Below are 26,793 nucleotides of genomic sequence, written 5' to 3' on the forward strand. Positions count from 1 at the left end.
AACACGACCACAACACGACCACAACACGACCACAACATAAACACAACACGACCACAACACGACCACAACACGACCACAACACGACCACAACACGACCACAACACGACCACAACACGAACACGACATGACCACAACACAACACGACCACAACACAACACGACCACAACACGACCACAACACGACCACAACACGACCACAACACGACCACAACATAAACACAACACGACCACAACATAAACACAACACGACCACAACACGACCACAACACGACCACAACACGACTACAACACGACTACAACACGACCACAACACGACCACAACACGACCACAACACGACCACAACATAAACACAACACGACCACAACACGACCACAACACGACCACAACACGACCACAACACGACCACAACACGACCACAACACGACCACAACATGACCACAACCACAACATGACCACAACACGACCACAACATGACCACAACCACAACATGACCGCAGCATGACCGCAACACGACCACAACATAAACACAACCACATTCAGCACCTCACACACACTACAGTGACCATGAACCATCACAACCTGAGCAGATTCAACACATCAACACTCAGTGTGTATTAGTGTGTGTGTATATATTAGTGTGTATTAGTGTGTGTGTATATATTAGTGTGTATTAGTGTGTGTGTGTATTAGTGTGTGTGCCTCACCAGAAGGGAGCTACGATGCCGAGCTGAGTCTCGTTGAGTCCGATGCTGTAGCGAGGATTATCAGCCATGATCCTATAGTCACATCCAATAGACATGAGACAGCCACCTGCTGGACTAGAGCCCTATAGACAGAGAGAGGTGGTTATCAGTCATGATCCTGTAGTCACATCCAATAGACAGAGAAAGGTGATTATCAGTCATGATCCTGTAGTCACATCCAATAGACATGAGACAGCCACCTGCTGGACTAGAGCCCTATAGACAGAGAGACAGAGAGGTGGTTATCAGTCATGATCCTATAGTCACATCCAATAGACAGAGAGACAGACAGAGGTGACTATCAGTCATGATCCTATAGTCACATCCAATAGACATGAGACAGCCACCTGCTGGACTAGAGCCCTATAGACAGAGAGGTGGTTATCAGTCATGATCCTATAGTCACATCCAATAGACATGAGACAGCCACCTGCTGGATTAGAGCCCTATATATATATATAAACACATGGGACCAACAGACAGAGAGAGACACAGACAGAGACACAGACAGAGACACAGACAGAGACACAGACAGAGACACAGACAGAGACACAGAGACAGACAGAGACACAGACACAGACAGAGACACAGACAGAGACACAGACAGAGACACAGACAGAGACACAGACAGAGACACAGACAGAGACGGAGACAGAGACACAGACAGAGAGACGGCTGGGTGTACTGACTCACGTTGATGGCAGCTATGGTGGCCATGTTGGATCCGTAGAGTTTGAGCCACATCTCCTGAACAGCCTTCCAGAACTCTCCACAGCGCTCCGGACTTTTACCATACATCTCCATGATGTCTAGCCCCGCAGAGAACACCTTGGAGAGGGTCTGGGACACCAAACACACACACACACACACACACACAGGGAGAGTTATGATGTCTAGCCCTGTAGAGGACACCTTGGAGAGGGTCTGGGACACCACACACACAGGGGGAGTTATAGTGTGTATCATGGTTTTGTGACTCTGTGTGACTGTGTCTGTGTCTGTGTGTGTGTGTGTGTGTGTACTGACCGAGGTGATGATCAGACCTCTACAACTCTTATCCATCTCTAGTTTCTCCAGATTGATACAGAACTCAGTGAGGAAGTCCAGACTCAGACTGTTGACAGGGGGGCTCTGCATCCTCAACACAGCTACACCTAGAGAGGGATGAGGAGGAGAGGGATGAGGAGGGGGAGAGGGATGAGAGGGGGAGAGGGATGAGGTAAGGGAGGAGGAGGAGGAGAGGGATGAGGGGGAGAGGGATGATATGGAGGAGAGGGATGAGGAGAGGGAGAGGGAGGAGGAGAGGGAGGAGGAGAGGGAGGAGGAGAGGGAGGAGGAGAGGGAGGAGGAGAGGGAGAGGGAGGAGGAGAGGGAGAGGGAGGAGGAGAGGGAGAGGGAGGAGGAGAGGGATGAGAGGAGGGGGAGAGGCAGGAGGGAGAGAGGGAGGAGGGGAGAGGGAGGGGGAGATGTAGGAGGAGGAGAGGGAGGAGGAGAGGGATGATATGGAGGAGAGGGATGAGGAGAGGGAGAGGGAGGAGGAGAGGGAGGAGGAGAGGGAGGAGGAGAGGGAGGAGGAGAGGGAGGAGGAGAGGGAGGAGGAGAGGGAGAGGGAGGAGGAGAGGGAGAGGGAGGAGGAGAGGGATGAGAGGAGGGGGAGAGGCAGGAGGGAGAGAGGGAGGAGGGGAGAGGGAGGGGGAGATGTAGGAGGAGGAGGATGGGGAGGAGGAGAGGGATGAGAGGAGGGGGAGACAACCAATGGCAGCCTAATCCCTGTGGTGAAAACCGTAACCCGTCGTCCAGGTCTGACCCGGTAGATCGTCATTGTAAATAAGAATTTGTTCTTAAAACTGGACTTAGGTAGTTAAATAAAGGCCCTATAACAACTAAATATATAGGGCCATGGTTAAAATAGTACACTATATAGGGAAGAGGGCCCTATAACAACTAAATATATAGGGCTGTGGTTAAAATAGTACACTATATAGGGAAGAGGGCCCTATAACAACTAAATATATAGGGCTGTGGTTAAAATAGTACACTATATAGGGAAGAGGGCCCTATAACAACTAAATATATAGGGCTGTGGTTAAAATAGTACACTATATAGGGAAGAGGGCCCTATAACAACTAAATATATAGGGCTGTGGTTAAAATAGTACACTATATAGGGAAGAGGGCCCTATAACAACTAAATAAATAGGGCTGTGGTTAAAATAGTACACTATATAGGGAAGAGGGCCCTATAACAAATAATGAAAAACGATTACAATTGTTGCCTGATTCCATTTCGTTTTTCAAGGTTTCTGTTTTTTTCAGGTTTTCACTTTCAAAATCACATTTGTTTGATAGAAGAAAAAACAACACAATTGGAAGTCCACACCAACGCTGAAACCACATCAGGAGACCATTTATGAGGTCTGGGGAAAATCTGAGACATTTAGATTTGGGTGTAGTTACAACAATTTAACAATATATCAGTTCAGTGATGTCCTAAATTCCACACCCCTGCTCTTCCAGGTCGGTTAAATCAAAACCATGAAGTACCTGAGACCTCCAGGACCAGGGCTGTCTACCCTGATGTAAACAGTACCTGAGACCTCCAGGACCAGGACTGTCTACCCTGATGTAAACAGTACCTGAGACCTCCAGGACTGTCTACCCTGATGTAAACAGTACCTGAGACCTCCAGGACTGTCTACCCTGATGTAAACAGTACCAGAGACCTCCAGGACCAGGGCTGTCTACCCTGATGTAAACAGTACCTGAGACCTCCAGGACCAGGGCTGTCTACCCTGATGTAAACAGTACCTGAGACCTCCAGGACTGTCTACCCTGATGTAAACAGTACCTCCAGGACCAGGGCTGTCTACCCTGATGTAAACAGTACCTGAGACCTCCAGGACTGTCTACCCTGATGTAAACAGTACCTCCAGGACCAGGGCTGTCTACCCTGATGTAAACAGTACCTCCAGGACCAGGGCTGTCTACCCTGATGTAAACAGTACCTGAGACCTCCAGGACTGTCTACCCTGATGTAAACAGTACCTGAGACCTCCAGGACCAGGGCTGTCTACCCTGATGTAAACAGTACCTGAGACCTCCAGGACTGTCTACCCTGATGTAAACAGTACCTGAGACCTCCAGGACTGTCTACCCTGATGTAAACAGTACCTGAGACCTCCAGGACCAGGACTGCCTACCCTGATGTAAACAGTACCTGAGACCTCCAGGACCAGGGCTGTCTACCCTGATGTAAACAGTACCTGAGACCTCCAGGACCAGGACTGCCTACCCTGATGTAAACAGTACCTGAGACCTCCAGGACCAGGACTGCCTACCCTGATGTAAACAGTACCTGAGACCTCCAGGACCAGGACTGCCTACCCTGATGTAAACAGTACCTGTTGTCTCCAGGACCGTCTACCCTGATGTAGGGGACAGGGTGCCATTTGGGACAGGTAAAGAAGCTGTGCAGGGGTTTACCTGTACTGTTGTCCAGGTCCACCTTGATCTTAGGTGAGGTAGAGTTGTTTCTCTGCTGCAGAGAGAAGCACGGCGACACACACTCTCTCCCATGTCTACTGTGGATGGACAACTGGGACAACACACCTGCCGAAGAACAACAATATAATAAAACAATAGAACATAACATAATATAACAATATAATATAACAATATAATATAACAATATAACAATATAATAAAACAATATAATAATGAGGGGGTGGAATAATGATAGTTGACATCGTCACTGAAACCATGTGACCTTGTATTATAAGACCATGGCTGTGTCTGAAACAGAGCCCTAGTCACTATATACAGTGAGTTCCACAAGCATTGGGTCAGTGTCATGTTGTTGGAGCCCTATTCACTATATACAGTGAGTTCCACAAGCATTGGATCAGTGACATGTTGTTGGAGCCCTATTCACTATATACAGTGAGTTCCACAAGCATTGGGTCAGTGTCATGTTGTTGGAGCCCTATTCACTATATACAGTGAGTTCCACAAGCATTGGGTTAGTGTCATGTTGGAGCCCTAGTCACTATATACAGTGAGTTCCACAAGCATTGGGTCAGTGTCATGTTGTTGGAGCCCTATTCACTATATACAGTGAGTTCCACAAGCATTGGGTCAGTGTCATGTTGTTGGAGCCCTAGTCACTATATACAGTGAGTTCCACAAGCATTGGGTCAGTGTCATGTTGTTGGAGCCCTATTCACTATATACAGTGAGTTCCACAAGCATTGGATCAGTGACATGTTGTTGGAGCCCTATTCACTATATACAGTGAGTTCCACAAGCATTGGATCAGTGTCATGTTGTTGGAGCCCTATTCACTACATACAGTGAGTTCCACAAGGATTGGGTCAGTGTCATGTTGGAGCCCTGAGCCCTATTCACTATATACAGTGAGTTCCACAAGCATTGGGTTAGTGTCATGTTGTTGGAGCCCTATTCACTATATACAGTGAGTTCCACAAGCATTGGATCAGTGACATGTTGTTGGAGCCCTAGTCACTATATACAGTGAGTTCCACAAGCATTGGGTCAGTGTCATGTTGTTGGAGCCCTATTCACTATATACAGTGAGTTCCACAAGCATTGGGTCAGTGTCATGTTGTTGGAGCCCTATTCACTACATACAGTGAGTTCCACAAGGATTGGGTCAGTGTCATGTTGGAGCCCTGAGCCCTATTCACTATATACAGTGAGTTCCACAAGCATTGGGTTAGTGTCATGTTGTTGGAGCCCTATTCACTATATACAGTGAGTTCCACAAGCATTGGATCAGTGACATGTTGTTGGAGCCCTAGTCACTATATACAGTGAGTTCCACAAGCATTGGGTCAGTGTCATGTTGTTGTGGCCCTATTCACTATATACAGTGAGTTCCACAAGCATTGGGTCAGTGTCATGTTGTTGGAGCCCTATTCACTATATACAGTGAGTTCCACAAGCATTGGGTCAGTGTCATGTTGTTGGAGCCCTAGTCACTATATACAGTGAGTTCCACAAGCATTGGGTCAGTGTCATGTTGTTGGAGCCCTATTCACTATATACAGTGAGTTCCACAAGCATTGGGTCAGTGTCATGTTGTTGGAGCCCTATTCACTATATACAGTGAGTTCCACAAGCACTGGGTCAGTGTCATGTTGTTGGAGCCCTATTCACTATATACAGTGAGATCCACAAGCATTGGGACAGTGTCATGTTGTTCTGGCTCTGTACTCCAGCACTTTGAAATGGTACAATGACTATGAGGTTAAAGGTCAGACTGTCAGCTTTAATTTGAGGGTATTTTCATCCATATTGGGTGACCCGTTTAGATATTACAGCACTTCTTGTACATAGTCCTCACATTTAAGGGGACCAAAAGTATTGGGACAAATATGTGTCTTAAAGTAGTTTAAAGTTTAGTATTTAGTCCCATATTTCTAGCACGCAATGACTACATCAAGCTTGTGACTCTATAAACTGGTTGGATGGATTTGCTGTTTGTTTTGGTTGTGTTTCAGATTATTTGGTGCCCAATAGAAATGAAGGGTAAATAATGTATTGTGTCATTTTGGAGTCACTTTTATTGTAAATAAGAATAGATTGTTTCTAAACACTTCTACATTAAAATGTGGATGCTACCGTGATTATGGACAATGATGAATGAATCGTGAATAAATGATGAGTGAGAAAGTTACAGGCACACAAATAGCACACCCCCAAGACATGTTTTCACCATTACAATAACAGCTACGATATATTAGCTAGTTGATAGTTCCCAGATAGCCCACGCAAACTGACAATGTGACATTACGCGACATAAGGACAAGCGTCCTGTGAACTTTGCTCTAGTTTCTGAAAGACCAGGGAATGGGAGGCTAGCTAGCTAGCTAACTACTTAGCCATGCAATCTAACCACTGATATTCTTGTTTGTTCTCGAAATGGGCCATCAAAACTCCGGAGAAATAGCTATTAAACTCTTCCTGCTGTACTTACTCAATGTCAGGTAAGTTCACATACCTGAAAACCCGAATTTGGCGGAATTTCTCAACACATTTGCCATCTCGACTCGTCAAGTTGACACAAACAGGACACACACACTGCGGCTGGGCTGCTCTGCCCTGCCCTGGAGGAGGAAATTACAGAGGAGGCGGGGCCAACATATCAGTATTGGCATCTGATTGGATCTGAAAGCCGTGACTGTAGGTGTTTTGTGGGTGTTGAAAAAGTGATTCACCCTATCAGACTGCCGGACTATCAACCACACTGGGCAAGCTCGTTTAACGAGGCCCGGTGCCCAGGGTGAGGAGTTTCCTTTTTTTTAAACGATTCCATTGTTCTTTAAAAATCTTTAACTAACCCGGGGTATCGGGCCATGCAAAACGAGCTCACCCACTGACAAAGTGGGGGTTGCTTGACAGGGATTGGTTTACAGGCTACTTCGAGGGTCAAGGACTGAAGACTTGAAGTTGTATATTTTTACGGTCCGTCGACGTACAAAGTTAGATACTAATGTATGTTTTACTATTGGTTAAACTCTCGTACCTCATCAGAACCCCAAATATAAGCTTGTTATACTCAAATGTTTGTAAACAAAGTAAATGTAAACAAACACTGTATATATCCTAAAATCAAAATAGTTAAAACTATAATTTTGATATCATGGATGGTCAGTCTTTGCATACATAGCTCTTGCTTTGAATTTATTAAGAGTGGTTACATTTCTCCAGGCCCATCCCTCAGCTTTTTTACCAAAACACAGGTGGGGTGCCCGCTTAGTTGTTGTTTCAATTAAGGATTCAAGCTTTAAAGGGGAAATACCATGAAACCAACCACGGAAAATTCCAGCTTTAAAGGGGAGATACAATGAAACCAACCATGGAAGCATATTGTAGTGTATTCAGTGGGTAGCCCAAACCAAGACTAGAACCCAGGTTTAACAACTGTCAAGCCAACACCTTAACCTCGTAACATCCTGTTACGCCAAGTTCAGGATCAAGGCTAAAGCTTATGGTGGTTAGGTTATGGTGGTTAGGTTATGGTGATCAGGTTATGGTGGTTAGGTTATGGTGATTATGGTGGTTAGGTTATGGTGATTAGGTTATGGTGATTAGGTTATGGTGGTTAGGTTATGGTGGTTAGGTTATGGTGATCAGGTTATGGTGATTAGGTTATGGTGATTATGTTATGGTGATCAGGTTATGGTGAGCAGTGGAGGGAATTCTCCTCTTAACGGACCATAAACCTAATCAATCGATCAGATGACTCTATCCTTGTTCCTCTGCAGCAGAAGTCCCTCCCAGTCTACTGATCGATCAATCAATCAACCGATGGATCAGGTGCCTCTACCTCCATGTTTCTCTGTAAAAGAGGTCCTCCCGGTCCAGAGCTGCTGCTCTGACGCCATCTGGTGGCGTGAAGTGGTGTTGCAACAAGATGAGTACAGTAATGCAGACTGGGCAGAACCTATTGGTCCCAAATGACACCCTCTTCCTTACATAGTGGAACTACATGCCCTGGTCAAAGTAGTGCACTATGTAGGTAATTCATTAGGGTGGTATTTGGGTTGGAACTAGGGCACTAGGTAGGGAATTCATTAGGGTTGGAACTAGGGCACTAGGTAGGGAATTCATTGGGGTTGGAACTAGGGCACTAGGTAGGGAATTCATTAGGGTTGGAACTAGGGCACTAGGTAGGGAATTCATTGGGGTTGGAACTAGGGCACTAGGTAGGGAATGTTGACCTATCACATTCTTTCAGCTCTACAAGAAGTGCCTATTGGGAATAAGATCTGTTCTGGACTCTGACCTGTCTGTATTCTAAGAGTCAAGAGGTCAACTCAGTGGGCTGGACACGGCAGAACGTACGGAGCCGTCCAGAAGAACCTCCTATTCTGCATGGCAGGAGAACGTGGGGACGATCTCAATTGCATTTCCTTGATTCCTCATCCAATGGGGTTTGAGAAGGCGACGAGGAGAGAGAATACGAAGAATGAAGATTGAGATGCTCCAATGCTCTAACCACTAGGTTACCCTGCCATCCTGGTCAGAAACACTGCACCATGTAGAGTATTCACAATGTGTCTCAGATCTGAAAGGTCAAACTGATCCTAGACCATATCTACCTCCCCATGTGCCCTGGTCAGAAATACTGCACCATGTAGAGAATACGGTACCCGTTTGGCCCTTAGAACTGATCTCTGATCAGGTAACTGTGCTCCTTCTTGGTTTGAATAAGCAACCAGGATAGGATGAAGTGGCCCTAAGAACTGATCTCTGATCAGGTCCCATATTCACAACGTGTCTCAGAGTATGACCCCTCCCCCCTGTCTGTCTATATGATGATACTCATTATGAGCTGAAAGGTCAAACTGATCCTAGGTCAGCACTCCTACTGGGATCAGCTTTGTTGAATACATGGCCTGCTTTCTGACCTCCTATTGGTTAAGCCAGGGCTCCATGCTAACTTTAATTTTTTTTATTTACAAGTTGAAAAATGTAGGCCGAACACAAAGAGATTTAGGAGCACAATCTAAATGATTGTAGGTAATGAAGCTAGAATCCTTCATTTGTCTAGGTTCACTGGTGCTCCTATATAAACAGTCCAGGTGGCACAGCAAAATATTTAGGTAAAATGGTGGCACTGTTAGAGCTCTGTATCAGGGTTAAAACTGGTTCATGTTCGCTGATCCTAGATCAGAGCTTAGGAACAACCTCAATCTGTCACATAAGGGATAGTTCACACAAATTACACAAATCGGTCTGACATGAAATGTGAGGGATATCAGGGGGTGATGACTTGGTTGCATTGGGTTTGAACAATCATGCTACAGCGTTAGCATTAGGAGAGGTTCAGTTGGCTTCAATGTTTTCTGAGTTGTGGAACGGTTTGTACACGTTTTTCCCCAAACCGTTCTTTAACAGACATGTTTACTGCGTTGGGCGGGTGTCCCGGGGTGTGGCTTGAAACAACAAGTGACGTATTTAAAACTTACCCCCCACAACCCAAACCCTCCCCGCTTACTTACCCCCCCAAAACCCAAACCCTCCCCGCTTACTTACCCCCCCAAAACCCAAACCCTCCCCGTTTACTTACCCCCCCAAAACCCAAACCCTCCCCGTTTACTTACCCCCCCAAAACCCAAACCCTCCCCGTTTACTTACCCCCCCAAAACCCAAACCCTCCCCGTTTACTTACCCCCCCAAAACCCAAACCCTCCCCGTTTACTTACCCCCCCAAAACCCAAACCCTCCCCGTTTACTTACCCCCCCAAAACCCAAACCCTCCCCGTTTACTTACCCCCCCAAAACCCAAACCCTCCCCGTTTACTTACCCCCCCCCCAAAACCCAAACCCTCCCCGTTTACTTACCCCCCCCCAAAACCCAAACCCTCCCCGTTTACTTACCCCCCCCCAAAACCCAAACCCTCCCCGTTTACTTACCCCCCCCCAAAACCCAAACCCTCCCCGTTTACTTACCCCCCCCCAAAACCCAAACCCTCCCCGCTTACTTACCCCCCCCAAAACCCACACCCTCCCCGCTTACTTACCCCCCCCCCAAAACCCACACCCTCCCCGCTTACTTACCCCCCTCCCGTTTATCAACTGGAAACGGATACAGCACCAATTACTTTTTTTTGGGGGGGGGGGGGTACTAAACGCAGCACATGTAAACAATAATCCAAGCATGGTTTGCTGTATTCCTCGTCTATACAGGGTAAGAAAACCAACGGCATTTTCTAATAATTCAGGTAAACTATCCCTTTCAGCTTTAATAGTCAGGCAACTGCATCTTTTCACATCAACACAAGTCAATAATGAACACCCATTAGAAGACAGACTACGTCACAATATCACTTAGTATGGAGCGATGCACTGGATCGGCCATTCATACGGCATACTAAACAGTAGTGTGGACATTGGGATGTTAGACCCCCCCCCCCCCCCCCTCCTCGCTCACGAAAAGAACTATTCTGTCAGTTTGTTTCTGGGGCCTCCACTTTAGCTCCTCCCACATCTCTTACTCTGGGTGGTGTTCAGTATGGCACAGCATAGCAAAACATTTTGCAACGAAAAAAAAAACAAAAAAACAGGACTTTCTCTTCTGGTTTTGGGGCATGTTCATTACAGCACAACGTAGCAAAAACATTTCAGTCTTTCTCTTCTGGTTTGGGGCATGTTCATTACGGCACAGAGTAGCAAAACATTTCAGTCTTTCTCTTCTGGTTTGGGGGCATGTTCATTACGGCACAGAGTAGCAAAACATTTCAGTTTGTTTCTGTTTGGTGGCAGGTGAACCCCCCCCCCCCAGTTCCAGAGGGAGGTGAAGGTGGTGGTGTCTGATTGAAGACCTTTAGGTGGAGGATGAACTGCCTGGTTGGTTCCGGTGGGAAGATCAACATGAGTTTAGATGTGAAAGAGGCTTAAGTGCAAAAAAGATATATATATATCATTATTCCAACTCAGGTAATATGGTGAACACACAACCACACTGAACAGAATAGTCCGAAAACATCAACATACTCAGAAGGGGACAGAGGTGTAGTGGAGTAGAAACACAGGTTATTTTGCAGGAGCGTTTACCCCGTCCCATCTTTTACATAAAAAAAAAAAATGTATTGAAAGTTTAAGGGAGCATCACATTTACTCACTGTGAACGGTGATCATAGTTTACCTTCCTATTAGGGTCCCCCCCCCACACACGACATCACCTGACTGGAGGGTTAGTCTGGCGACAGGTCAGATATCATCCCAGCATTAAGTAACACGGATAATTCCTGAACTTTGAAATATACACCTCAACAGAAGAAGCCAGGCGGTGTATAAATGAACCAACTGCTGGGGAGGTATACGAACCTGAACACTGGGGTTCGTGGAGCAAACAGCATCCTTATGTCCCTACATAGTGGACTACTTCGACCAGTGAGACCTGTAGGCAACAGTAGTTCACTTTATATATATATTAGGGAATAGATAGGGTGTGATTTTGGGACGCTGACCCTTGCGGGTTGGTTGCACTAACATGGACTGCTGAAGCACAGTTGTCAAAGACAGAAAGGAAGCCGATACAATCAAATATCAACAGCCTGCTATTGGGAGAATCAGCCCTGAGACGCCACAGCCCCCTCAGCCATCACAACTAGACACAGGAGACAGCAGGGCTGCTCCCAAACAACACCCTGTATAGTGCAACACTTTTCAAAAAGGGCCCTATGCTGTAATATAGTAGGGTGGTGTGTAGGGACTAGGGTGGTGTGTAGGGACTAGGGTGCTGTGTAGAGACTAGGATGTAGGGACTATGGTGCTGTGTAGGGACTAGGGAGGTGTGTAGGGACTAAGGTGCTGTGCAGAGACTAGGATGTAGGGGCTATGATGTAGGGGCTATGGTGCTGTGTAGAGACTAGGATGTAGGGGCTGATGTAGGGACTAGGGTGCTGTGTAGGGACTAGGGTGTAGGGGCTATGATGTAGGGACTAGGGTGCTGTGTAGAGACTAGGATGTAGGGGCTATGATGTAGGGACTAGGGTGCTGTGTAGGGACTAGGGTGTAGGGGCTATGATGTAGGGACTAGGGTGCTGTGTAGAGACTAGGATGTAGGGGCTATGATGTAGGGACTAGGGTGCTGTGTAGGGACTAGGGTGTAGGGACTAGGGTGTAGGGACTAGGGTGCTGTGTAGGGACTAGGATGTAGGGGCTATGATGTAGGGACTAGGGTGCTGTGTAGGGACTAGGGTGCTGTGTAGGGACTAGGGTGCAGGGGCTATGATGTAGGGACTAGGGTGCTGTGTAGGGACTAGGGTGTAGGGGCTAGGGTGCTGTGTAGAGACTAGGGTGCCATTTGGGACACAGTCAGGAAATGTCAAGTGAGGGAAGTCCTCCTCTTCATCATCACAGACAGCATCAATGTCCACTGAGCAGGATGACTAACACAAAGCAATAAGTTCTAGCAAAGAAGGCATCTCTCCAACAGAACCACTTCTGGCATCAATCCTTATCTAGTTCACTGAGTAACACGTTTTCCCCAGCCCTCGGTTCCTTAGGAAGGGAGGAGGGGTGAGGATGGGGGGAGGAGAGAGAGAGAGAGAGAGAGGGGGGAGCGACAAGTGTAGAGGATCAAGTGGCTTCTTTATTTTAAATCAGCACAGTGCATTTCTCCTCTGAACGGGGGCTCCATCCCAACCTCCTCGATGCCCTTCTGTCCTCGCTTCCGTTCCTCACGGTCACTGATCACTGAGGCTGCGTTTACAAAGACAGCACAATTCTGTCCTGTTGCCCATTTACTGGGAAAAGAACTGATCTGATTGGTCAAAAAGGCCCAATTAGTGGAAAAAAAATCTGAATTGGGCTACCTGTGTAGATGCAGCCTAACGGGGTTAGGAAGGATGGATGACAGGTTTCCAACAAGCATGCTTTCAGTTTAGACCAGTGCTCTCAACTAGGAAAGGAGACAAGGACAGGAGGACACCACCCACTCAACTAAATGGACGGCCTCCTTAGTCCTCAACGCCGGTTCACTCCACAGCCATACATCCTTCAGTCTGTCTGTTTTCAAGATCTCAACCCCCACCCCCTCCCACAAAGGTCTCTTAACCCTCCCGGGGGCTGGGCTGCCCAATCAGATCATCCGGTTGCGTTTATGGGTGGGGGAGTCTGTTATGACGTCATTGCACTGGGCGGAGCTGCGTTTCCTGGGGTTAGCGTCCAGGTGCAGGGCCATCTCCTCGGAGATGAAAGTGTTCAGGTCCACGTCATGGAGACCGTTACGCCGACGCCCCACCGGGGTCGACCCACCCCCACCGCCAGCAGCACCCCCCACGTGGGTGGGAGAGCCTGGGGTACCGGAACGAACACTGATGCTGGCCATAGCCCCACTTAGACCTGGAGAGGACAGATTGGAGAGGGAGGGGGGAGGGGGGGGGGGGGGGGGTTAGGGAGGGGCGAAGGAAAGAAAAACACCACCACAAGGTCAAACTCAGTCTTCGAACCCTGACTCAGAGAAGACATGAAAAACAAAGGAAGTCTAGGATGCATTCAGGCCCTGGGGCACAACGGTTAGGGTTAGGGAAGGAAGTCTAGGATGCATTCAGGCCCTGGGGCACAACGGTTAGGGTTAGGGTTAGGGAAGGAAGTCTAGGATGCATTCAGGCCCTGGGGCACAACGGTTAGGGTTAGGGAAGGAAGTCTAGGATGCATTCAGGCCCTGGGGCACAACAGTTAGGGTTAGGGAAGGAAGTCTAGGATGCATTCAGGCCCAGGGGCACAACGGTTAGGGTTAGGGAAGGAAGTCTAGGATGCATTCAGGCCCTGGGGCACAACGGTTAGGGTTAGGGAAGGAAGTCTAGGATGCATTCAGGCCCTGGGGCACAACGGTACATCCCCAAATGGCATCGTATTCCCTATAGCATCTCTACTTTGGAGCAGGGTCCATAGGGCTCTGGTCAACAAGGTAGTGAGCTATATGAAGGGCAGGGATGGGGAACCGGCGGCCCGCGGCCCACATGAGGTCCTCGGGATCAAAAGTGTTTTTTTTTTTTTTTAAGAACTTTTGGAACTCAATCGTGGACTCAACTAGAGGTCGACCGATTAATCGGAAAGGCAGACTAATTAGGGCCGATTTCAAGTTTTCATAACAAAATCGTAATTTTTACACCTTTATTTAATCTTTATTTAAGTCAGTCAGTTAAGAACTGACAGTTAAGAACACATTCTTATTTACAATGACGGCCTGTCATCCATCCTTCCTAACCCCGTTAGGCTGCATCTACACAGATAGCCACAGTGGGTTAACTGCCTTGCTCAGGGGCAGAACGACAGATTTTCACCTTCTCAGCTCGGGGGATCCAATCTTGCAACCTTACAGTTAACTAGTCCAACGCTCTAACTAACTGATTACATTGCACTCCACGAGGAGACTGCCTGTTACGCGAATGCAGTAAGATGCCAAGGTAAGTTGCTAGCTAGCATTAAACTTTTCTTATAAAAAACAATCATAATCACTAGTTAACTACACATGGTTGATGATATTACTAGTTAATCTAGCGTGTCCTGCGTTGCATATAATCTGACTGAGCATACAAGTATCTGACTGAGCGGTGGTAGGCAGCAGCAGGCTTGTAAGCATTCATTCAAACAGCACTTTCGTGCGTTTTGCCAGCAGCTCTTCGCTGTGCTTCAAGCATTGCGCTGTTTATGACTTCAAGCCTATCAACTCCCGAGATTAGGCTGGTGTAACTGAAGTGCAATGGCTAGCTAGTTAGCAGGGTGTGCGCTAATAGCGTTTCAAACGTCACTCGCTCTTGAGACTTGGAGTAGTTGTTCCCCTTGCTCTGCATGGATAATGCTGCTTCGAGGATGGCTGTTGCCGATGTGTTCCTGGTTCGAGCCCAGGTCGGAGTGAGGAGAGGGACGGAAGCTATACTGTTACACTGGCACTACTAAAGTGCCTATAAGAACATCCAATAGTCAAAGGTTAATGAAATACAAATCGTATTTCATTAATAGTCCTATAATAACTACAACCTAAAACTTCTTACCTGGGAATATTGAAGACTCATGTTAAAAGGAACCACTAGCTTTCATATGTTCTCATGTTCTGAGCAAGGAACTGAAACGTTAGCTTTCTTACATGGCACATATTGCACTTTTACTTTCTTCTCCAACACTTTGTTTTTGCATTATTTAAACCAAATTGAAAATGTTTCATTATTTATTTCAGGCTAAATTGATTTTATTGATGTATTATATTAAAAGTTAAAATAAGTGTTCATTCAGTATTGTTGTAATTGTCATTATTACAAATAAATAACATTTAAAAATATATATTTTAAATTATATATATATATATATATATATATATATATATATATATATATATATATATATATAATTTAAAAATATATATTTTAAATTATATATATATATATATATATATATATATATATATATATATATATATATATATAATTTAAAAATATATATATATATATATATATATATATATATATAATTTAAAAATATATATTTTAAATTATATATATATATATATATATATATATATATATATATTTTAAATTATATATATATATATATATATATATATATATATATATATATATATATATATATTTTTTTTTTAGATAAAGGGCCATATGTTTTTTCAAGTCCGGGTTCAAGTCCGGGTTTCTGGCTGGGCCACTCAAGGACACTGACACTTTTCCCCAAGCCACTCCTACGTTGGCTGTGTGCTTACGGTTGTTGTCCTGTTGGAAGGTGAACCTTCGCCCCGGTCCTGAGCGCTCTGGAGCAGGTTTTCATTAAAGATCTCTGAACTTTGCTTTGTCCATCTTTCCCTCGATCTTGACTAGTCTCCCAGACCCTGCCCCAGAAAAACAACCCCACAGCATGATGCTGCCACCACGCTTCACCGTGGGGATGGTGCCAGGGTTTCCCCCCCAGACGGGACGCTTGTCTTTCAGGCCAAAGATTTCAATCTGGGTTTTTAGCAGACCAGAGAATCTTGTTTCTCATGGTCAGAGTCATTAGGCACGTTCCAAGCAGTTTCACTGAGGAGTGGCTTCTGTCTGGCCACTCTACCATAAAGGCCTAATTGGAGGAGTGCTGCAGAGATGGTTGTCCTTCTGGAAGGTTCTCCCATCTCCACAGAGGAACGCTGTCAGTGACCAGCAGATTCTTGGTTACCTCCCTGACCAAGGCCCTTCTTCCCCGAATGCTCAGTTTGGCCAGGCGGCCAGCTCTACGAAGAGAGTCTTGGTGGTTCCAAAATGGAATAAGTTAAGAGGCCACTGTGTTCTTGGGGACTTTCAATGCTGCAGACATTTTTTTGGGCATCCTTAACCAGATCTGTGCCATGACACAATCCTGTCTTTGAGCTCTAAGTTCAATTCCTTCGACCTCGTGGTTTGGTTATTGCTCTGACATGCACTTGTCAACTGTGGGACCCTTGTATATAGACAGGTGTGTGATTTTCCAAATCATATCCAATCAATTGAATTTACCACAGGTGGACTCCAATCAAGTAGTAGAAACATCTCACGGATGATCAATGGAAACAGGATGCACCTGAACTCAATTTCAATAGCAAAGGGTCTGAATACTTATGTAAATAAGTGTTTGTTTTTTTAAGGAACAACATTTTAAAAGAAAAAACTGTTTTTGCTTGTCATTATGGGGTATTGTGATGTCATTATGGGGTATTGTGATGTCATTATGGGGTATTGTGACGTCATTATGGGGTATTGTGATGTCATTATGGGGTATTGTGTAGATTAATGAGGACATATTATTATTTAATACATTTTAGAAGGCTGTAACGTAACAAAAAGTGTGTGTGTGGGGGGGGGGGGGGGGGGGGGGGGGGCGGGGGATCAGGGGGTCTGAATACTTTTAAATGCACTGTATCTGTATTTACTGTGCAGTGCTATGTGCCCTCTGACCCTAACCATTAGAGATAGATGTATATTTACTGTGCAGTGCTATGTGCCCTCTGATCCTAACCCTAAGGTAAGTCACTGGGGCCGAGCTCCCTGCCATCCAGGACCTCTATACCAGGCGGTGTCATTTCAAGTTTAAAAAAATGTTGTTTTTTTTACTATGTTCTACATTGTAGAATAGTGAAGAAATCAAAACTATGAAATAACACATGGAATCATGTAGTAACCAAAAGTTTTATACAAATCAAAACATATTTCATTTTTGAGATTTTTCAAATAGTCACCCTTGGCCTTGATGACAGCTTTTGCACACACTTGGCAATATCTCAACCAGCTTCACCCAGAATGCTTTTCCAACCGTCTTGAAGGAGTTCCCACATATGCTGAGCATTTGTTGGCTGCTTTTTCCTTCACTCTGCGGTTCGACTCATCCCAAACCATCTCAATTTGGTTGAGGTCGGGTGATTGTGGAGGCCAGGTCATCTGATGCAGCACTCCATCACTCTTCTTCTTGGTCAAATAGCCCTTACACAGCCTGGAGGTGTGTTGGGTCATTGTCCTGTTGAAAAACAAATGATAGTCCCACTGAGCCCAAACCGGATGGGATGGCGTATCGCTGCAGAATGCTGTTGTAGCCATGCTGGTTAAGTGTGCCTTGAAATAAAAATAATTCACAGACAATGTCACCAGCAAAGCACCTCCACAACATAACACCACCTCCTCCATGCTTCACGGTGGGAAATACACATACGGAGATCATCCGATCACCCACACAGCAAACACAAAGACACAGTGGTTGAAACCAAAAATCTCCAATTTGGACTCTAGACCAAAGGACAAATTTCCACTAGTCTAATGTCCATTAGTGCTCGTGTTTCTTTGCCCAAGCAGGTCTCTTCTTATTGGTGCCATTTAGTAGTGGTTTCTTTGCAAGCAATTCAACCATGGCGGCTGATTCACAGTCGCCTCTGAACGGTTGATGTTGAGATGCGTCTGTTACTTGAACTCTGTGAAGCATTTATTTGGGCTGCAATGTCTGAGGCTGGTAACTCTAATGAACTTATCCTCTGCAGAAGAGGTAACTCAGGGTCTTCCTTTCCTTTGGCAGTCCCCATGAGAGCCAGTTAACTGTAATGACCTTATCCTCTGCAGCAGAGGTAACTCAGGGTCTTCCATTCCTGTGGCGGTCCACATGAGAGTCAGTTTCATTATAGAGCTTGATGGTTTTTGTGACTGCACTTGAAGAAACTCTAAAGTTCTTGACATTTCCCATATTGACTGACCTTCATGTCTTAAAGTAATGATGGTCTGTTGTTTCTCTTTGCTTATTTGAGTTGATCTTGACATAATATGGACTTGGTCTTTTACCAAATATCTTCTGTATACCTTGTCATAAAACAAATGATTGGCTCAAATGTATTCAGGGAAGAAATTCCACTAATGTACTCGCAAGTGTAACAGTACAAATTTAAACCGTCCCCTCGCCCATACCCGGGCGCGAACCAGGGACCTTCTGCACACATCAACAGTCACCCTCGAAGCATCGTTACCCATCGCTCCACAAAAGCCGCGGCCCTTGCAGAGCAAGGGGAACTACTACTTCAAGGTCTCAGAGCAAGTGACGTCACTGATTGAAACGCTATTTAGCGCCCACGCTAACTAAGCTAGCCGTTTCACATCCGTTACACAAGGCACACCTGTTAATTAAAATGCATTCCAGGTGACTACCTCATGAAGCTGGTTGAGAGAATGCCAAGAGTGTGTAAAGCTGTTATCAAGGCAAAAGGTCGCTAAATTTCAAGAACCTCAAATATAAAATATATTTTGATTTGTTTAACACGTAATTCCTTAATGTGTTATTTCATAGTTTTGATGTCTTCCACTATTATTCTACAATGTAGAAAATAGTAAAAAAAATTAAAAAAACCTTTAAAGAGTAGGTGTTCTAAACCTTTTGACCGGTGGTGGAACTTCCCCATTTTTGTAACCACAAAATATATCTCAATACTCAAATTTTTGATTTTATACAGTAATTTTTGCTCTCCTTTATCAAGGCTGTCAATTTTAGACCCCCACTGTATATTTGTGTATTTACCATGCAGTGCGATGGCCTCTCTGAAGGGCTGGAGGTCAGCCTCCACAGAGGAGTCTGTCTCAGGGGCCGGGGGAGGCCGGTTAGGGGAGACCATGGTCAGTCTGTGTCCCGGGGTGAGGGTGGCTCTGGAGGTCCGGGGGGGTGGGGCCCGGCCACACAGGAAGCTGATGAGGTCCTCTCGCCGGATGGTTCTCCTCCTTTTCTTCACCCAGGCCAGCACATCCTTGTTGCGACGCTGGTGGCCGATCTGTATACCTAGGTCGTAGCTACGCTGGTGGGCCTCCACAGACTCTGTGTGGTGGGGGGCAGAAAGAGAAAGGAATGTGTGTGACATTGAGTGAGAAAGTGTGAGAGAAAGTGTGTGTGAGAAAGAGAGAACCTGTGATGAGACTTGGTTGAAGGTTCCTTTGTGTAGCCTGAGTGAAACCTGTTGACGGTTCACTATAGAACTATAGACCCCCCCCTTCCAGAGGTTGCCAGTCAGACAGCACAGATGCTGGAATCATGATCCTGGAGAGCCACAGGGTATAGAGGCGTTTGTCCTAGTCCAGCACTAACACACACGATTCAACTATCCACAGGGACTCTTGATGATCAGCTGAAATCAGATGTGTTAGTGCTGAACTAGAACTAGCCGTTGAACATGACTCTGTTCCAATACACATTAGTTATTGGACCGAGGCGTCTTCTGTACAGGGGGAGATTTGATAAGAGCCTCGGTGCTCAATCTGAACCATAACATGCATCACTTCAGGTAAGGTCTGTAATGCTTCCAAAACTATACATCTTTCCTATCAGCAAGAAATCAATTTTCCAAAAAAACAACAAGGTAAAAATGGATACACACCTTTATAGGGTTAGGGTTCCCACAGGGCCATATCTCCATGTTACAGAGGATTAGCACAGTCACCTGTGCTAATTGGCTATGTGCTCCGAAACACCTGAGAAGCATAACTCAGGAGGTGCAGCACAAGTGTAGTTTCATTTGATGAGGCAGCCATAGCTGTGTGGATCTGTAACTGCTGCAGATCTGTAACTGCTACACATCTGTAACTGCTACACATCTGTAACTGCTACACATCTGTAACTGCTACACATCTGTAACTGCTACACATCTGTAACTGCTACACATCTGTAACTGCTACACATCTGTAACTGCTGCACATCTGTAACTGCTACAGATCTGTAACTGCTGTAACAGTTGTAACTGCTACAGATTTGTAACTGCTACAGATCTGTAACTGCTACAGTTTTTTCTCTCACTGGTGAAAGATAAAGGGCCATATGTTTCCACAGCCGTATCCAAGCGATGGTTATTGACTTTTCCAAACCTTAAAAAAAATACAGTGTCGGTATTGTAGTTCACGTGAGCCAGTCGTTGGCGAAGGTGGTGGCTGAAAACTGTAGGGAGAAGGCAGAATACCGACTAGAGTTTGAGAGTTAGGCTGCACACCCTGCTGTGCTCTCCAGGACCAGAACTTGACAGGACGGCTGTAAATGGCGAGATGGTCAATACTCAGGTGACTAGAAGAGGCCCTTGATTGTTTACAAGTTTCTATCTATCCACTAATCAATACATGTCCTGTTTACAGCAGAATGACAAAGGAAAGCCTATGGACTTTGATGATGAGCCTTTGGTCCTCAACCTATTTAGCTCTGTCCTGACTACCCTTTACTGAGTCTTCTGAAGTACCCTACCCCTGTGGTAAGCCAAGTATCTTGACAACTACAATACAAATCAATACATGCTTGGACCACAGCAGAACAATAATGAAAAGCCTATAGACTGTTACGATGATCCTATACTGTTGTGAATGCAAGTTAGAAGACAAGAAACTGAAAACACTGAGTGTCCATGACACCTACCTTTGTACAGGTTGGTCACGGCTGTGGCTGCGTTCTGAAACGGCACCCACAAAGAAAGCCCCCCCTGTTGGTGACATACTCGGTCTGTCGAGACAACACACCACCAAAAGACATTACAGGTTTGTTGGAATTTCCTACTAAGACAGATAGCCTGGTTGACAACAGTTTACATAAATAGCCTGGTTGACAACGGTTTACATATATAGCAAGTTAGGCGCCAATTAATTGTACAGTATTCCCACTTTAGTAGTACATACAAGGCAACACATGAGACTGAAAGCATCTTGATTACAGGAGACTGTTTTTATTCGCCATTTTGTCTTGCATCTAGAGTTGCAGGCGGGCTTTGGAATAAAAATAACTGTCAGCCAGCACTAGATGGCCAACTCGACAGTTTATGAGCACGAGTGCATAACGCACCAACTAAAATTGCCCTTTCAGCAGGAAAGTTGCAGTCGTATATTACAAATACTTGATACCTTAGTAACTAAAGAACCAACGGTTACGATAGATATACTGAACTATGAGAAGTATTACAGTAGCGGGTAAGAATTCTCAATAACCCCAAAAGCCAATAGTAAATCTTCGCCATTTTGTTTAAATTTTCAGTTATGCACTGTTATAACAACTCGGGTTATTCGTTGATTTGTAGACATAAAACCAAAACGGATATCATAAAACGTTAATGTATATCTATGGTAAGTAATATTAGCTCCCAGACACACCTAACATAAAGGCAACAGTGAAAGATACAATCTGTCACAAGGGGAATGTCGCGCAGCGATGATTGTTGTTTCCGTCGCCATTTTGTTTCTCTGATACTTGTTCACTGACATTTGGTCGGACTCGCAGTTTCTCTGACCAGATGGTTAACTCTGCTAACAGTATAAACCATGTTAGTTTAAAAAAAAAAGACTGGGTGAACTTATCTAGCGAAACAGTGTGTTGGCTGGTTATGTTGCTTAGCAGTTATCGTTAACTAGCTATAGACGATAACGTTAGCTAGATAGACGTTTTGGCGAACAACAGCCAGATAAAACTACTGTAACGTTCAAGATCGTTTTTGTTTCATAAAAAGAAACATTGAGGTGTTCTGTTTTACTAAACACACACAAAAAAAACGAGCAAACTATAATTACGGGATGTCTTGACTTAAGATGGCAAACAGTTGCTACAGTACAGTAGCTAGCTAACCAGCTGATCAGCTAGTTGGCTACTAGCTAGTTGGCTACTAGCTAGTTGGCTACTAGCTAGTTGGCTACCAGCTAGATGGCTACCAGCTAGTTAGCTAACATGAGCTACTTCCCACCGCCACTAACAGTGACTGAGTAGCATAGCAAAGCTCAGTAACAAGGCGCAGGGGTGACATCCGAATAAACGTTAGTTAGTTCTGGTCTTGTCTCGGACCTTTGTAGAGCTGAGCCACGGCAGTGGCGGAATTCTGGAAGAGATGCCATAATTTATCCTGGTCGTTATCGGCCTCCTCCTCGTTTGAATCTCTTTGCTCCGCTTCGGCCAAACACTGCCGCTCCCATTTTGAGAACCAATGTTCGGGTCCGTGTTCCTGAATCTCCGGGTCTCCGTCTTTCTTCTTCTCCTCCATTTACACCGTTAAACCCCTCGGGTAAGATTACAACTTTAGTATGTCGATTAATAAATTACTTGGCGATGCGAATAAATGTCCGTTAGGAAATTCATTAATTTAGTTATGACTTAATAGCTGTTTCTCAAACCGACTACTCCGGTCTGAAAAGACTCTTCAACTAGTTTTTTGACGTTGCCGACGTCCGCCTATATAAAAGTCATACTACCGTGTTGTCGTTTCGACTCCGCCCCTATTCCAATCAGTGATTGGTCAGTATGGCTCTGGGTCGTGGCTTCAGGTTTGTGCTGATGATTTCAGTGGACCACAGAAACATCTGTCATAGAAATGACGTAAAGGAACGCCACGAAAATTCTTAGCTACTTAAAGCTTGTGTGAGAAGTAAAAAGCTGTGGTTTTAGGTTTCCACTAGAATTTATAGCCATTCAAAATTTATGGAAGCCCATTCCTGCCACCAACATTTTGAAATGTTAATACTTTCGAAACATTTAGAGCTACTAGCTACAATTTTTTTTAGGCACTATCTACATTTTTTTTTACTGTTATCTCAAAATGTAAAGACACTAAGTCAAGTCAACATTTCAAAATAGTAAGTCAACATTTGGAGATGCTAACTAAACATTTTGAATAACGTAATTTCAAGATACGTAAGTCAACATTTCGAGACACTAACTCAAAATTTCGAGATACTACCTCGACATTTAAGGGAAGTAGAACATACATATAGGATATGTTTCTTAGTTTGTAGCATTATGTGGCGGTTTCCATCTACCCACATTGCAAAGATCAGCACAGCAGAGCCGCTGTGTAGTGAGCTGGCATTTGCCCCAAAATTCGGGATACAAATATTAACAAAAAAGTATTGAAAAGAGGGACAAAGTACTGTTGTTTAGACTGATTTGCCTCATGATTTGTCAACTCGTGCACAATAAATCGGGGCTTCTGTCTGATCAACTGTAGCCAAATGATAACAACCACAGCTGGAGATAGCCTAGAGAAGCCTATGAGCTCTGATCCCCTCTGGCCAGGGGAAAGGAAGTGGTAACTTCATCTATTTATATATATATATAATATTATATATTATTTATTTGTGTTCAGAGAAAAAAGTTTACATTCAAACTTTGGGTGGTCCCTTATCAATGAATCAATCAACACGGTGATGACATACAATGTGAGTATTTTTTTAAATGACAGATGCAAAGACCTACATGATGCAACCCTGCATAAAGCCAGCTCTGCCCTGTTAGTTCTATTGTCCAATCACCGTTGTTGTCTAGTTTTCTTTTAACCATGATGCGAACAACTCTGGTCCCATCATAGCCCATATAAAACTATTTTACACCTGATGTATTACCATGTCATACCCTCCCAAGTTTTACCTTGTTAGGTTAGTCTACCAGAACTGGAAAAACTCTGGGACCCAGGAAACCAACCCCCCCCCCCCCCCCCCCCCCCCCATTTTCTCAGCACTCCCTGTTTCAATCCATTTTCTTTTGTTTGGTGTGTAATGAACACGACCCAGGGCTGAGCTCATTGCTGATCAAACACCTTCAAGGCTGGAGGCAGACAGGTGTGAATCTAGGGGACCTATCCTCTAGTAAAGGGAACCACAGTTTGTGTAACGACATGGACTGAGTGTTAAGTGAATTAATTAAAACATTTAGCAGCTCAGCTATGTTTACAAAACATTTAATCAAATGGCTACACAGACCGTTTGCATTGCTCCCCCCTCTCTTCCACGCTGTTGCTACTCTCTGTTATTATCTATGCATATGTAACAGTATAGCTTCCGTCCCTCTCTTCGCCCCTACCTGGGCTCGAACCAGAAACCCCACCATCAACAACTACTTCAAGGTCTCAGAGCGAGTGACATCACCGATTGAAACGTTATTAGCACGCACCACCACTAACTTGCTAGCCATTTCACACAGGTTACACATAGTCACTTTAATAACTCTACCTACATGTACATATTACCTCAATTATCTCAACTAACTGGTGCGCCCGCCCATTGACTCTGTACCGGTACCCCCTGTATATATCCTCGCTATTGTTATTTTTACTGCTGCTCTTTAATTATTTGTTACTTTTATTTCTTACTTTTTGGGAGGATTTTCTTAACTGCATTGTTGGTTAGGGGCTTGTAAGCATTTCACTGTAAGGTCTACACCTGTTTTATTCGGCACATGTGAGAAATACAATTTGATTTGGATTGGATTCTTCACAACGTAGATATATAATTATTTAATAGGCCACTTTCCTTAAACAGCAGGAAAATTACAAGTGATGTGTCTGGTATCATATCTATGGTAATCATGGCAGCTTGTTGGTCAAGACCGGGTTAGGCCAGTGTGTGTTCCTGTGTGTGGGTGGAGGTAGATGAACGAGACATTCCAATAGCTTTGGATGAGTCAGCTGAAAAGCTGCTGTACCGAACTACAGCAACTTCCAGCACCCTTCTCCTATCTCTCCACTAGAGGGCACTGTTTTCCTACAAACAGAACATCTCTCGTCACTCACTTCATATTGCTTCATCTATGATAGGAGGGAAGGATACTCTTCATATTGTAGCTAATAGCTACAACAATAATACACATACTAGCTATGAATTAAAAACTTTATAAACCAATTCCGTATGAGTGTGTGGGTCCACTATGAGGCTTGAGATATCATTTAATTCCTGTGAACCTTTCAAGTTTACTGCATTTTTACAACAGTCCCATAACAATGCAGTAAATAGAGCAGCCAGTTTTATAGGATTTTAACATATTGTGCCATGTACAGTATCTAGCCTATGCATGACCCATATTATCAGGTATGCTATTAGCCCAACTGATGCAGCAAAGTGCAAATAAATAGACTGAAGCATGGGGTTGGCTACCTGCATTCACCCCCTTTATATAACTAGGCAAGTCAGTTATGAACAAATTCTTATTCACAATAACAGCCTACCCCGAACGATGCTGCCCTATGCCCTATGGGACTCCATATGGGACTCCCAATGCTGCCCTATGCCCTATGGGACTCCCAATCCCGACCCGTTGTGATACAGCCTTATATCAGTGTATTGTGTCAAAATGTTGCAATGTTCAGTTGTCCAGTTATGTACCAGATAATTTATTTTTATTGTAAAATTGAAGCTTAGAGACAAAAAAAATTATGTTGGGCCCTTCCACTGTTTTTACACTGCGATATTGACTCATCATATATGGTTAAAACAGAATATACTCCAAAAGCGGGGAAAATAATGCAATTTCTACAACTCCATAGCACTGGGGAAAAGAACTGATGTTATGTGTTTGCAGTGTCTTGTTGCAATTATTGTAAAGAAAATGGGCCCTTTAATTGCATCCAGTACACTCTTATTTCTGGTAAACGCTATAACCCAGGGGTGTCAGAATCCGGCCCATGGGTGTGGGGGGGGGACATACTGTAACATACTTATTATAGGCTTACTGTAAAATGACTAAAACCAAATCGAAACTTTGTAAATTATAATTGACTTACATTCATACAGTTTATTGACTGTGTCCAGCTTGCTAATAATCACCAAAATGAAGACTAGACAGACTAGAGCATCGAAAATTCAAAAAACGATGGATAGAGGACAATTTTTTCTCCACTTTTTGACGGTGTGGAAATATAACCAGTTTTCAGTGCGGCCCTCCGGACCTCGTTGAAGACCGAATGCGGCCCCCAGAGCAAAATGATCTTGACACCTCTGCTATAACCCGTTATACCAACTAACCTATAATATTAGCTATGATTATATATATTTTTTTACCCCCATGAGTTGTAGCCTATGATTGCTAACCCGTATATTGGTCAATGAAAAATAGACAGTCAGTCAGCGTGCGACCCAGCGATTCTGCTGTGTGCGGGAGTGTTTAGATCTCCATGCGGATGTGACATTTCAGAGAAGAGCGCGACCGCCATTTTGAGTTTTTACCTCAAACTCAACATCACAAACCAAGGAAGCGGGTGAGAGGCTCTGGCTGTGACCGGGCACATTTATTCATTGAACAGACGTTTTGAAAT

The 26,793-nt window shown here is 44.6% G+C and overlaps 2 protein-coding genes across 9 annotated transcripts in view; both read right to left on the reverse strand.

Moving 5' to 3' along the window:
• Window positions 1-6,900, reverse strand: part of LOC110487136 (enoyl-CoA delta isomerase 1, mitochondrial) — a 13,276-nt gene extending 6,376 nt beyond the window's left edge. For 3 of the 8 annotated variants that reach the window (XR_005035682.1, XR_005035684.1, XM_036942131.1), the window contains exons 1-5: window positions 6,763-6,870; window positions 4,227-4,355; window positions 1,770-1,897; window positions 1,437-1,667; window positions 705-826 (exon numbers count right to left, since the gene is read on the reverse strand). Coding sequence is in view for 5 of the 8 variants with exons in the window: in XM_036942131.1 (XP_036798026.1) it covers window positions 705-826; window positions 1,437-1,667; window positions 1,770-1,897; window positions 4,227-4,355; window positions 6,763-6,805 (653 nt within the window). In the remaining 3 variants the exon portion in view is untranslated. Of the gene's footprint in view, window positions 1-704; window positions 827-1,436; window positions 1,668-1,769; window positions 1,898-4,226; window positions 4,356-6,762 lie in introns of all 8 variants that reach the window. The other 5 variants (XR_005035683.1, XM_036942132.1, XM_036942135.1 and 2 more) reach the window with 4 other exon arrangements.
• Window positions 6,901-10,476: 3,576 nt separating this feature from the next.
• On the reverse strand, window positions 10,477-22,943 carry LOC110487137 (UPF0472 protein C16orf72 homolog). The gene is made up of 4 exons (XM_036942136.1): window positions 22,560-22,943; window positions 21,153-21,236; window positions 19,287-19,577; window positions 10,477-13,619 (listed from the first exon to the last, which is right to left on the reverse strand). Exons 1-4 carry the CDS (start codon window positions 22,753-22,755, stop codon window positions 13,357-13,359), a joined length of 834 nt encoding a protein of 277 aa, XP_036798031.1. The 5' UTR covers window positions 22,756-22,943; the 3' UTR covers window positions 10,477-13,356.
• Between the last annotated feature and the right edge of the window lie 3,850 nt (window positions 22,944-26,793).

Source organism: Oncorhynchus mykiss, chromosome 13 (genome assembly GCF_013265735.2).
Source record: "Oncorhynchus mykiss isolate Arlee chromosome 13, USDA_OmykA_1.1, whole genome shotgun sequence".
NCBI lineage: Eukaryota > Metazoa > Chordata > Actinopteri > Salmoniformes > Salmonidae > Oncorhynchus > Oncorhynchus mykiss.

Excerpts from the sequence above, each read along its gene's own strand:
- LOC110487137 (XM_036942136.1), bottom strand. The coding sequence starts at position 22,755 with ATGGAGGAGAAGAAGAAAGACGGAGACCCGGAGATTCAGGAACACGGA. Across the intron at positions 21,237-22,559 it reads CGTGGCTCAGCTCTACAAAG|ACCGAGTATGTCACCAACAG; the intron begins GTCCGAGACAAG and ends TTGTCTCGACAG. Across the intron at positions 13,620-19,286 it reads AGAGGCCATCGCACTGCATG|GTCTAAGTGGGGCTATGGCC; the intron begins GTAAATACACAA and ends TGTCCTCTCCAG.